The 13879-nt window shown below is 38.1% G+C and overlaps 1 protein-coding gene across 1 annotated transcript; it reads left to right on the forward strand.

The window, feature by feature from the left end:
- Positions 1 to 30: 30 nt before the first annotated feature.
- Positions 31 to 9840, forward strand: bzw1a (basic leucine zipper and W2 domains 1a). Its single transcript, XM_084713478.1, has 12 exons — positions 31 to 155; positions 2125 to 2197; positions 2292 to 2468; positions 2736 to 2830; positions 2917 to 2982; positions 3734 to 3869; positions 5363 to 5472; positions 5593 to 5763; positions 6595 to 6741; positions 7801 to 7939; positions 8438 to 8560; positions 9086 to 9840. The coding sequence occupies exons 2-12, from the start codon at positions 2134 to 2136 to the stop codon at positions 9115 to 9117; spliced, it is 1260 nt and encodes a 419-aa protein (XP_084569604.1). The 5' UTR covers positions 31 to 155; positions 2125 to 2133; the 3' UTR covers positions 9118 to 9840.
- Positions 9841 to 13879: the final 4039 nt, after the last annotated feature.

The following is a 13879-nucleotide window of genomic DNA, read 5'->3' on the forward strand; positions in this document are numbered from 1 at the left end:
CTGTGAAACGGAAACCCCCTTTACATCACGCATGCGCAGCGGGCGGAGCCTGCGGAAGTTCTGACGGGAAGGTCTTTTTGTTTGGGCCACTGAGAGACTCGTCACTTGCTTTGATTCCCCTGGTTAACAACCGTTTTTTATCTGCATTAATTTCGGTGAGTAACAGTATCCTCTCCTTCTCAGTATTACCCCACACCTTAACCAGTAGGTAATAACGCTATTATGTCGGGTTTGATCTTGTAAAATAACGTTTTTTATCCGGGAACGTCGCCATGACGGGCGCCGTTGAGGGGTTAGCTTTCTCAGCTACAGCCTCGTTGTCGCTCATATATTTCAACAATGCCTCGATAAGAATTCATATTTCATGATGACATTTGGACAGAAAGTTGTGTTTAAGGACTGATCAGTATGTGCTGTCGGGTTTTAGTGTACAAGCAAAGGGTTAATAATTAAACTAGTTAACTAGTTAACCAGCTAGCGGGCCCGGCTAACAGCAGTGTCTCAGCGCATGGTGAGGCCCACAGTTAGCTGATGCTAACCTACAATTAGCGAGCGTTGGCTGTAGAAAATCTCTCATTATGTCCGAAGCTGACACGTTTCCTTTACCTCAGATGTTCACTAAAACATTTCTGCGTCACCGTCACTCCTCAGATGAAGGGGCAAACTTTAATTTCCCTGATTAATTACAGAACCGAACACCCACCGGCTCCATTCTGCCACCTCGTATTGTCTTTTGTCTGGCTTGTCTTCCTTTTCTGTTGGATGGCTCATTAATAAATCACATTCCTAATCAAGCACTGATTATAAAATGTCTTTTATGTCATAAGTTTGAAGACAGCAACAGTTCTATAGACGATCTAACTCTATAGTATATCTATACTTTATTCTTATAATAGTTCAGCTGGCAATGTGTTAAGTTAAAAGCTTTAGACATGGGAAATGACTGAAAGTCAAACATTTATGGATAAAGGCAAGTGTTATTCTACATTTTCTTATTTCTAGCAAAACCAGCAATATGTCTAATGTAGTGCAGCAGTTCATTATTACTTTCATGATCTATTTGTCAGTTATGTTTCCAGTTAATCATTTATTTGTTTTGTAAAATGTTGATCATCAAGCTCAAGATGACTTCCTCAAATGTCTTGTTTTGTCAACAACCCAGATGTTTAGTGTACTGCCAGTCAGGAGTAAAGAAACCAGAAAATACTGACATTTTTGCCTGTAAGATTTGCTCAAACTAATGAATCTATTATTCATTTTGCAGTAGTTTCTAACTAAAGAATGAAATGGCATAAGATCACAATTATTTTGATCTATCTTTTGATATATCTATTGTGATCAAAATAGGCAGTTAACAGTATCGGAGTATTGTTAAAAATATTGTTGAAAATACTGACTTTGCTTAATGTTTGACATTAGTTATTGTGACTTTTTGATGTGCAGTAATTAAACACAGTTTGGTAATTGACAGTTAAAACTGTAATACTAAATGTGAGGAGTTTTATAACACTTTATCATGAGACCAATAACTGTTCTTTGATCCCTCTTTCTAACCAAGGGCGTAGTAACAGCATCATCAATTTGTGTTTTTCATTTCATTTAAAAAGGAAATTATGATGCAATAATTCTAAACCACATCCACTTTTTGTTTAAACCACATTGTGCATCCATAGACGATTGCACAATACTGTATCTGGTGCTTTGGTAGGGATTTACAGCAGCTGCATGGTGTTTGTGAGATCAGGTCAAAATAAACTACAGTGACCAGGGTCATGGGGATGAAGAGATGTGCTTGCAGTAGTTTTTGGATCACAGTGGAGCTCTACACAGACAATCCTTCTAAGAAGGATCAGTTCATTGTTGGTTTTGGTCTTTTAACAAAATGTTTTATGCTTTTAGAGTATCAAGAACACATATTTAGCAACAGGCTTTAAACTCTATTGTGTAACTTTGATTGTGAAAGAATGATTTATGGAGCTGAACTCATGACATAAACATGGCGCCCACCCAAAAGCTGACAATACAAAGCATAATTAAAGGAACACAGTGTACTGTTCTCACATGTGTCAATGTGTTGTCTGCTCAGCTTGAGTAAACATTAACTCTGTTTTTATCCTTTTCAAGGTGTCTTTTATGAATAATCAAAAGCAGCAAAAGCCAACGCTAACAGGCCAGCGTTTCAAAACGAGGAAAAGAGGTTTGTGTTATTTACATGTGTTCTTGTTTGCATGACAGATCCATGTTCTGAGAGGCTTTTTTTAAAACTAATCCAACATGTGTTTTCCCTGCAGATGAAAAGGAGAGATTTGACCCTACTCAGTTTCAAGAAAGTATCGTACAAGGCTTGAATCAAACTGGCACTGACTTGGAAGCGGTCGCGAAATTCCTTGATGCCTCTGGCGCCAAGCTTGACTACCGCCGGTATGCAGAGACACTCTTTGACATCCTGGTGGCTGGCGGAATGCTGGGTGAGTTTCTTATTTTATTTCAAACATGTTAAAATACAGTAATATAATCAGGAATACAAAACAAATTAAAATAACTGAACATTTTTTGGCAAAATTGCTGAAATAAATGTAGGGTGAAGTAGAAAAACTTCAAGTCCTGCCTGTTTTTATAAATTGTCAGCTTGAAAACACATGAGAAGTGTTTGACTTCAGAAAATGTATAGGAACCCTGCATGTTATTAAAGCCCCTGTTTTTACCGGTGGTTATTTTTATTTCTGCTCCTGCAGCCCCAGGCGGGACACTATCGGACGACATGACCCGCACTGAGTTCTGCCTCTTCACGGCACAAGAAGACCTGGAGACAATGCAAGCATATGCTCAGGTACAGAGCATTTGACAAACTTCTTTCAATTGATAGACTTTTTGACATGCGTGTGGAAGCTCTGACCCTTTTCTCGCCCAAAACAGGTTTTTAACAAGCTGATCAGGCGTTACAAGTACCTGGAGAAGGGTTTCGAAGAGGAGATCAAGAAGGTGAGCATCTAAACGGGATCGAACACCAGTTTTTGAGTTGAATGTTATCGTGTTATAAGGTATTGTTATTTTTAAGCTGAGCTCATAGCTCGTGCTGGCAAACAAATCAACAGTTTTACAATGATTAAACAGGTGTTAAACAGTCATTTCATATTTCACGTTTTCATTTAATAGATGAAAAACTACATTTAGTGTTTCAATGTCTATTAATCTACCACAATTTTATTAACTCTAAAATGCCAGAAAATGTGAAAAACCTTAAGCTGTGATGTAGAAACTGTTCTGAAACTTTCTGCAGTAGAACAAATATTAAGTTGTTCCAGTAGATTCTACATCAGTTCCCACATGAAACTGTTTACAACAAGGTCTGTGGATTATCTTGAGTAACCAGTTAATGATTTCTGGAAAGAGACGCTGGTTTTGAATTTGGTTTTGTTTCTTTGAGCACCACAAGTGTGTGTCACTCAGTATATTAGAGAGAAGGCAGACATCTCTAAAACTCTGGATGTCACACTAAAACAATCTGGATTGATAAACTGTGCTACAGGCCAGAGGAAAAATATCCGTTTGATTTTGGGGTGAATTGTCACTAAAGTGTTACAAATAATCTCCGAATGTGGGAAAGCAGTGTTTACAAAGAGTGTTTGCCAGCTGTAGTCAAAGATGAGGGGTTGATTATTCTTTGAAACCCAACAAACCTGTTTTTTTGTTTGTTTGTTTGTTTGTTTGTTTGTTTCTTGTCTGTCTGTAGTTGCTGCTGTTTCTAAAGGGATTCACTGAGTCTGAGCGCAACAAACTGGCCATGCTGACCGGCATCCTGCTGGCCAACGGCAACATATCAGCCTCGATCCTGAACAGCCTCTTCAACGAGAACCTCGTCAAAGAGGGTGAGGAGAAAAATGTCAACCCTGGGTTTATATCGATGCAGATTTCCAGACAGTTTATACTTAAAATTAGAGATGTTCAAAACCTTGATACCACGGTGACAAACAGAGCATTAAATCCGATGTGCATATTTTAGTCCAGCATGGAAGTTCTTTTACTCATTAATTCAGTTACAGTTTGTTCATTTAGGGTTAAATATCTAGAGTCATATGCTGATGTGTTTGTGGAAATTATTTTATTTCTAAGTCTTTGATCAGTAGATTGAAGTTTTTTATTGGTATACACACACTTGAATATCTCATAGTATCCACTTCATTTTTAACACCATGACAGGGTCTAAGAGTATGTATGACACCTAAAAATTAACATGATAAACATTCTGTGATGCAACAACGGGATATTTTAATTTGTAATAAGTTTCTCTACTGTCCCAGAAGTGTCCCAGACACCATTGTTCTGTCCCAAGTGCTATTTTTATTGTCCCCAGGACAACGGGACATCATTAACTTTGAGCGTGGGGCACGGTTTCATACTATTTTTGTTATTAATTTGTTATTAATCCCTGATGATCCGCCTTAAACAGAAATTTCTTGTGTGCGTGACTCTGTTACAGTTTTTCTTTTCGACAAGTTGAGGCGGAGCTGGTTGTATTGTTGGCAGGTGTTCCTCTTCTTCCTTTGGCATGCAACAGCAAACTAGAAGCAGCCTGGGAAAATTGCATTCCTCGTTCTACTGCTGGGCAGGATCTTATAATATCGTATTTTGGAAGCTGTTATATCACAATATTGCAAGAGTGTCTTTTCCTGGTTTTAAAGACTGCATAACAGTGAAGTGATTTAATTTCCTTAACAGACTGTTCTAGATGTTCTATTATTTACTCTTTCCCACTCAGTCATTATATCCACATTACTGATGATATTCATCAAAAACCTAATTGTTAATAGTTTAGAAAACGCCAAATCATATTCATAATCTGTATTGATGTAAAAAACATTGTGGTATCAGCCCCAGCTCCTCTACAAAAGTTAGTTAAAATGAGTAAATGTAGAAGTTCTACACTCTGAAGCTAAAAAAATGTATAATTGTAAAACACTGACAAGGACAGTTTTTCTGCAGATTTGACTACAATATAATCAATGTTTTTGGATCACTATCTCTGCTCCATTAATGTGTATGTTACATTTTACTGCTGTTTACAGTTGAGCTAATTTTAACTATTGTATATTCTGTTGGAGATTGCATCACATTCTATAAGATCATCATATGTTTGTGCTATTTACTACTTTACTGTATGTTATTTTAGAAAAAATGTCTGTATTGAATGTTGTCCTATTGAGGAATAGCCTAGAAATATGTGATTTATAAACCATATTACAGAGCCCAGGCTGCTACCTACATTACTGTAGAAAAGTGAGTCCAGTCACGTTTGACATCCCTCCTTTGTATGCAGTGAGAGTCCAACACAAACTGAATTTGTCTTGTCTTTATGGTCCAGGAGTATCTGCAGCCTTCGCTGTCAAGCTGTTCAAGTCATGGATCAATGAGAAGGACATCAACTCAGTGGCTGCCAGTCTCCGAAAAGTCGGCATGGACAACAGGCTGATGGTAAGTGACTTTTATCATCTGAGATGGCTCGAAAAGTCGTCTGTGTTCTGGGTTTAGTCGTCACATTTCCTTACAGATTTTGTAACAAATGGACTCTTAAATTCTCTCTCTGTCTCACAGGAACTCTTTCCTGCCAACAAACGGAGCTGCGAGCATTTTTCTAAGTACTTCACCGACGCCGGGCTGAAGGAGCTGTCCGACTTCGCCCGCAACCAGCAATCCATCGGCGCCCGCAAGGAGCTGCAGAAGGAGCTCCAGGAGCAGATGTCCCGTGGTGACCCTCAGAAGGAGGTGAGTCTGCTGCAGAGTCGAGGCTAACTACTTCCTGTTTTCTCTGGGACTGTAAAACAAGGCTTTTTACAGGTTCTGGAAATCCTTGTAATGTAGTGTCTTCACTTTTGGATAAAGTTTGAAAATCCTTTAAATTGCAGTTGCATTAAATGGTTCATTTTTAAGATAAAGAAGTAAAATAAGTTGGACTTTGGCTCAGCCAGGCTCTACAGAATGCCTAAATGAAAACTGTGATGCACAAATGATCATTCCCATGAACTGAATTTCAGTTTCCAGTCACAAATAATACAGTAGTTTACCATATGGTGCAGCCTTAGTGTTAACATTGTGGTTTGATCAGTTTTGTCCACATGAGTTGGTGGTATTGCATGCAGGTAGACCTGCAGGAGGGTGAAAAACATGAGAGGTATTCCACAACAAACAAAATCTCTGCAGTAAATAACAATTTAGTGAAGCAGCTCGTTGTGTTAAGATTCAGTTGGAGCTGACAGTTGTTCTCTGAGCTGCTATTATCTTCATTAAATGTCTTTCTGTTGATGCAGGTGAAGGACTGAATGACATTGTTCCTCTTTGCTAACAGATTTTTGTGTTTGGGCTCGACACTTCCTCTGTCTGCCTCATTTTTGTGTTTGTGGCTTGATGGATCAGCATTTCAGACAATAACAAAGCCAGCTGCACAATGAGTCAACAAGATGAACACAAATTAATGGTTTTCTGGTGTCAATAGAGACACTTGCAAACATGCAAATCTCTCAAAGAGACCTGCAGGCTGAAGTGATCAAAACTGAATGTGACAAAACTTTAAACCATTTTTTTTCTTTGTCCGTTCAGATTATCTCCTTCACCAAAGAGGAGATGAAAAAGGCCAACCTCTCTGAGCAGACCATGATCAGCATCATCTGGACCAGCGTGATGAGCTGCGTGGAGTGGAACAAGAAGGAAGAGCTGGTGACCGAACAAGCCATCAAACACTTGAAGGTTTGCCGCGCTGTTTAAAAGCCTCTGCTGGAAGTGTTTTTAAAGTGCGTCTTACACAGCAGCTTTTTTCGTGTGTGTTTATTCTCGAGGATTGTGCAATGAGTTATGAAACTTGCCTCTGTGGCTGCAAGTTCTGGCAAGTCTGAAAATGTTTGAGTTTAAGGACTCAGATGTTGTTCAGTGCAGCAGCAGAAGGTGAAAGTGCAGTCACGTTTTTTTTTTGTTTTACTTATGTAAAAAAAAAAAAAAAGACTAATCCTGCTGTTAAAAGCAGAAAAAAGCCTGAAATGGTGAGCGTGTTTGACAGAGTAGGATTGGTCTTCTGTGTAAAAAGGAAAAAAAAAAGCCTTGTAAATTGAGTTGCGTAACTCAAAAAACACTTATCCTCAAATGCAAGGTTTAGTCATCTGGGCTGACAGTTTGTTACTAACACATTCTTTCATATCATCATAATATAAATGGATGTAGAAAAGTAAATCTTTACCATAAGCTTGACGAATGCACTTCAGCTGCAGTGATATTAAATGTCCTAAAAGAGAATTAACATGCTATTAAATTAAATCAACTACCATACCTAATATAAACAGGGCAGACACTGCAGGACTGTGTGTTTGCAGGTGTCTGTTCAAATTGTTTTTTTTTCCCTGCATGTCTTTAATCAACCCTTCTCTAATAAGACCCTCCTCTGCACACAGTGTCTGTCCAATCATAGATTAATAATGATAACTCGGGAGCTGCAGGCCTGTCAGGCTTTGAATTTTCCTTCCTTGCTGAGATCTAAACCAGGTTAGCTTAGCTCTTATCATGGCTCTCCTTCCTGAGGCCATCGTTGTCTGGCTGAGCTCCACTGCACTAATCTAGTCCATATGCTTCCTTTTCCCACAGTGCATTTCTCTCGTGTATCGTATTCATTTGTTGTATTTCACCATCCAAGAAATGTTTGTTGGGATGTAAGCTAGCTTTTTTTCAGTAAAAATTCAAATGTTGTCAACATCTTCTTGACAAAATTAACTGCCGTTTTCTCTAACATGGCTTCTTTTTTGTCTGGTGTTTGTGCAGCAATACAGCCTTCTGCTGAAAGCCTTCACCTCCCAGGGTCTGTCCGAGCTCAGCCTGCTGCTGAAGATCCAGGAGTACTGCTACGACAACATCCACTTCATGAAGGCCTTTCAGAAGATCGTGGTGCTCCTCTACAAAGGTCGGTGTCTCCCCCGCCGAGCGACATTCAGCTCCATCCATCGATGCCCAATGATTAAATCTCAAACTCTCCACTGACAGTTTGTCTCATTTTGTTTTAGGTTTATGAAAGTGTCCGTTTTAACGCTGAGAAGTACGAGGTCATTTTTCAACATTTCCTTGACCTTAAACTGTTGTACCTTCCTAATGCTTGGTGTCATTTTTTTTAACACAAGTCTGGCTTGTCGTTGCCTTTTACACTCAGCTTCAGCTTCTGATTGGTGGGCAGATTTCCCTGAAAAACCTATTGACTGGTTTAGAGGCTACACCATTGACGAGATCTAGTTTTTAAGATTTAAACGTAACCATGAGCAGTACTTCCCACCAAGCATCAGTTAACCGTTTTTTCTTTACGTGGTCCTTTTACAAAGGCACATGTCAGGCTCTGTTAGTGTATATTGGATGTCATATTCATCAGTCCTGCACAGCACTGACTCTGTCCTCCTCCTCATCATCACAGCGGATGTATTGAGCGAAGAGGCCATACTGAAGTGGTACTCTGATGCCCACCTCTCCAAGGGGAAAAGCGTTTTCCTTGAGCAGATGAAGAAATTCGTCGAGTGGCTCAAAAACGCAGAGGAAGGTAAAAGAACACACACACAGACACGCCTTCACCCTGAGGTCATGGTCCCGTCTCACAGCAGCTATTTTGACTTGTCGCAGCAGGAAAATAAGTTACTGAGTTAATCGCTCCCTCCCTTTTGTGCAAGTCAACCAACATAAACACATAAAAGTCTAAGATGTCAAGACACTTATTTTCAATATCGATCTGACATTTTTTCTTTTTTAATTGTCTTTAAAATGTTGAAATGTATCACAGTTTTGCACAGTTCAAGTTGGTGCATCAGTCCAAAACCTAAATATATACACAGAAGAGTAATTTCAACATTTATCACTTAGGCTGTAATATGTCAAATTGTGAATAGTGTTCATGACAACTTCCCAACAAACAGTCCAAAAGACTCTTTAAGGTCATAAATGACAAAGAAAAGTAGCAAATTCTCACATTTATGAGTTGAAAGTTTTTGACATTTGTGATGGAAAATACTTGTGTAGTTTGATCACTTTGACCAAGTCAAAGTTTGAAGTAATTTTTTTTTTCCTGCAGAGTCGGAATCAGACGAAGAGGAGACGGACTAAAACCTCCACCGCCAGACGAGCGTTTATTTTTTCTTTTCTTTTTTTTTTATAAGTAGCAGCAGGAGCAGTAAAATGTCCTTTTTCTCTTTTTTTCTCTTCTACCTCCTGTTACTTCTTTATCCCCAAACACTCTTCCACCACTCCAACACATTTAAATGTTATTTTAACGAAAAGAAAAAGGGCTCAGTCCTTATTGTAACATGTTTCGGTATCGCGGCTCACAGTGGAAGTGGAAAACGATGAATTCTGCCCTCTTATTCTTTTATTTTTTGGGGATTATTATTATTGTTGTAATGCCTTCTGTAATTTGGATACAAAACATTCCATGTGATCTCGATGGCCACTTCTTGTATGAATCTGAACCAGGATTTGTTTTAATATTCGCGTTTTTGCCATGCGACTATGAGGCCGATGAAAATATGAACTCCACTTTGCCAAATTTTTTCTTTTTCTTTTTTTTTCCCCATTAAGTCTCCCCTTTAACTTTTTTTTATTTTGCCGCCCAGCTCATGTTTTGGCTCCTGTTGGGTATTAACTTCGCCTTCTTTCTTGACTTTCGGGTAAACCTGTACGGCGTGTCAAGGTCTCTCTGGTCAGTCCGTCAGAAGACACGCCCCCCTGTAAGATGCCTCGCCAGCTAACTGATTATTATTGGTTTCTACTTTCTTTAATCTGATATAAACCGATTGACTTTTTTATGAAATAAAGATTATTGAAATGCTATTGACTGTGTTCTTTGGCTTTTTATTAAAGCTTTTTTAGTTTTTTATATCCAGGAAATGAGCCACATACTGTAAGTGCATGTTTAATTGTGATGCAAGACTGAAATGTTCTTATTCTTAATATTTCTTGGATACAATAAACACTGATCATGTCAGAAAAAAATGTGCAAGAAAAACATGAATGAAACAAAATGTTGCTTTTCATGAACTGGGAGTGAAAAAGGTTGAGGTGCAGAGGAGGATAAAGGTTCTCTTTGGCTCCAATTTTGTTTAAATCATAGTTTTGTAAAAATCTGATGGATATCTGGGAATTAAAAGGGCCAAAATATATTTGAAAATTAAGATTATTATAATAGCATATTTTTACACCTTTGTAATCAGCAGGGATTGTTAGTTTTAGATTTTGAAGGGTTGTAGCAATTTTAAAATATGTAAAGTTGTAAATTCTAGCCTGAGACAAGGTTGTTTTCTGACACAGCAAGTTTAGAAATAAAAAAAAAAACAATAAGCAAACTAAAGCATTTCATAAGTTACATGTATTTCATATATGTATATGTATATAAATTCTTAAAGAAAAAAATCACCAAAAAATTGGAAGTAGAGTGTTGGTAGTAATCTAAAGAGTTACAGTATACCTGAGGAAGCACATTATATATAATCCACCATACTTAATTTTATTATTATTTTTTCTTCTGCTGGATTACAACAGTTTGAATGAAATCTCAGTTTTAGTTTCTGGAGATTTTCAGTGTTTCAGTCTTTATAATGGGTGTGTATTGTGTGCAGTCGTTAGAGTTAGAGTGGATGATGTCATCACTAGAGTGGAGAGGAGCTGTAAAATCATCTAGAAATTTTCTCTTAAACTCGCTCCCACAGCCACAGTGTTCACTCTACATACACAAATTATACATCAGATTGTAGGAAAAGTCGTGCCGGTCGCAGAGGTGTGACTGCAGAAGCAAATGGACAAATAGTTTTGGTTGGCCGAGGTCCAAAAGGACAAAAAGGACAACAAGTCCAACCAACATTTTTGGTCATTTGCAGACAATGAACAGAGAGGACACTTTGATATTATTCTCATTTTTATTTTTATCATACAAAAATACATTTTTCTTCAAGCAGCTTCAGTATTTGCGATGTGCAAAGGACACATTTGTCAGGTATTCAAGTACATTTTTAAACAGTCATGTTACACATTAGATTTAGAGGTATTTCATACATAAGTTTGAGGTAGTGTGCAACATTTCCAGTGATAGTTCTCATCCATATGTGCTGTATAATAATGATAATAATAATAATAGTAATAATAATAATAAACATCAAGGGATCCAGTTTGTAGGATACATTTAGATTTTCTCCAAATTTGAATGCACTTTGCATGCCAGGGCATCCCACATTCATGTACACACAAAACGTCCCAGTTTTGTGTTTTTAAAGTGATAACAGAGATTGTGCAACAATGCAAAAGTAAACATTTCACCACACTGCAAATATATTTGTACTAAAATTTCATCTTCAAACAGCTCAAAGATAGGCAAAAGGTTATAGTGTCCAGTTCAGTTTTCGAATTAGGAACAAATCACTTCTTTTTGGGAAAATCTTCGAGGCTAAATGGCATCAGTGGGGTATAAAACTTTCCTCAGAACCCAGTTTTGAAACCCCAGTTGTCTGATTTCCACTGGTGCATGAAGGCAACATCATTCAGGACTAAAAAAGAAAAAATGAGGCCCAAATAACCCTGAACCCAAACTTGAACAACAAATACAACCTTCCCAGTGGAAGTTAATTTTTCTCAAATTAGGATTTTAAGCTCAATATGACATTAACTGACATGTCAAACACATTTTTCATGCACTGTTGTTTTCCTCTGCAGATCTTTTTTACCCTTAAACCATACAGCTGATTAAATGTGTCTGCTTTTTCTAAATCTTCAAGTGTTTGCTGCCGTAGAAACTTCGCCCTCTGCAGAATTAATATAGTATGTAGAAAAACTTTCCAGACTAAATAAATTTTTCTGTCTTTTGCCTTTGTTCCTTGCAGGATGTGATTATTTGCAAAGGTCATGTCAGGTGAGGCGCCAGAACTAAATTCATAATGTGCAAAGTTTGCATGATATGTACAAGAAATCTGTAGTGGCACCATTTTAACATAAAGCTACATGAAATCTTCCCCTGAGTTTATAAAAAATTAAAGAAGCATCAACTCCCTGATTTTTATTAAAGGGATAGTTTGGATTATTACAAGTGTGGTTATATGATGTACTTATTCATAGTTGGTGTTACCTGCAGTAGATGGCAGATGGCACACCCTGAGTTTGGAGAAGCAGCAGGAGTACCGGGGTAGGAAGCTAAGCAATGATTTTAGCCACTTAAAAAATGTCCACCTAAAAAATATATCAGTTTAGGTGTACACTATATTTAGAATGTTTTACCTTGTTGTCAGACAGAAGTTTTTGATGAAAAAATGCCATCAGATACACCAAATATCGCGCTCTTGAAATCAACCAAAGTCCATTCACAAAATCAGCCATTTTACCTTGCACAACACAGAAGTCGCTGGTCTATTGCTGCCTGGATCTGTTAGTTTGTGTGTGTTATTGTGTGACTTCAGTGTTTCAAAAGTCCGTTTGGGTTCACAGAAGTCACACAATGATTCAAACAAACTAACAGATAAAGGCAGTGGTAGACCAACAACTTCCATGTTCTGTGAGGGAAAATTGTTAATTTTCCCAGTGGGGTTTAGTAACTATGGAGAGAGCGACGTGGCTTATATAACAGTAGTTTCCCATCATAAAAAGCTGTCTGAGGGAAAGGTAAAGTGGTACTGATATTGATCTTTTCGCATTGATTCCTACACAGGTACTCCTGCTAACTCCCCTCCCTGCTAACTGGTGGCATGTCGACGCCCATCTACTGTAACACTGTCTGTAGATATGTAAATCATTTAACCCCACTTCCTGTCCCTTTAATTGTGAACTGTGTTCAGTTTTAAAGATATTTTCAGATCTGAGGGAATAATCTGTGCCTTTGCTTCATTCACATAGTTCTAGTTCAGTCTAGTGCTCCAGTAAGAGTTGAGCAAGCTTGGTACTTGGTGGAACCTCGGTCAACTTTCTCTATGTTGAAAAGAAAACAGAATTTTGCTAATGTTAGCAAACACTAGCTAAATAGCTATCTAAAAAAGGGTGTTTTCCGCCACTTTATACATTTGAAAAAAATCATATATAAATCCTTAAAGAATGAATTTTTGTCCCATCAAAAATTGTAATTGGAGTGTTAGTAGTGATAATTTATTGAGGAAAGGAGAACGTTGACTGAGGATCCAAAAAGGGGCGGAGCTTTGGAAGGGTCAGCAGTTGAACTTTCTGCCAATATGCGCCACCCACAGAAAATTTGCCTCTAATTGTGTCTTTTAATTGGCTTTGCATGTAATAATGTGTCTAAAGTTTGTTTTGCTTTCTATCTGAATGCACTGTAACCATTTAATGCATCAAAAATTAGCTGGTTAGAGGTCGTAACAGTGTGGATTAACTAATAACACAAACATGTTAAAAAATGGCGCCATGTTACGCATTAATACGATTCAAGCAAATAATGCAAATTGTCAAATCAGTTTTGTCTGTGTTGTTGCAGTTCCCACTGATCACCACTAGATCCGTGCTGATAGATCCGTTAATTGCCCTTTAAAGTGCTCCTGTATGATTGGCGATATTTCTGACAGCACTTGAAGGCAGCGTTAACGCCACTCAACTGACAGCAACCGCTGCAGTCGTCGCTCTTCAGTTTCCTTCATGTGACTGAAGGCGGCAAGGCTTTTTTTTAGGAGTTGGACACGGGGGTGTATGGGTGGTGGGTGGGGGGGTAGTTTGTACTATTCGTGGGACCAAAATAGCCCCTCGTCAGGTGCAACTTTACACATCGGCTCAGGTTACAGCTCAACCAAAACACAGAGGTTCAGAGGCACACGAACGTGAACAGAAAGTGCTTTCCAGTGTTCAGTTTGTTCTCTAGTCTAATCCAAAAATAAATAGATTAATATCT

This window comes from Lutjanus erythropterus, chromosome 24 (genome assembly GCF_056507025.1).
Source record: "Lutjanus erythropterus isolate fLutEry1 chromosome 24, fLutEry1.hap2, whole genome shotgun sequence".
NCBI lineage: Eukaryota > Metazoa > Chordata > Actinopteri > Lutjaniformes > Lutjanidae > Lutjanus > Lutjanus erythropterus.

Bases quoted from the DNA above. Each gene is read 5' to 3' on its own strand.
- bzw1a (XM_084713478.1), top strand. From the start codon at position 2,134: ATGAATAATCAAAAGCAGCAAAAGCCAACGCTAACAGGCCAGCGTTTC. The intron at 2,983-3,733 runs GTGAGCATCTAA...GTCTGTCTGTAG, and splicing joins TCGAAGAGGAGATCAAGAAG to TTGCTGCTGTTTCTAAAGGG. The intron at 8,561-9,085 runs GTAAAAGAACAC...TTTTTCCTGCAG, and splicing joins GCTCAAAAACGCAGAGGAAG to AGTCGGAATCAGACGAAGAG.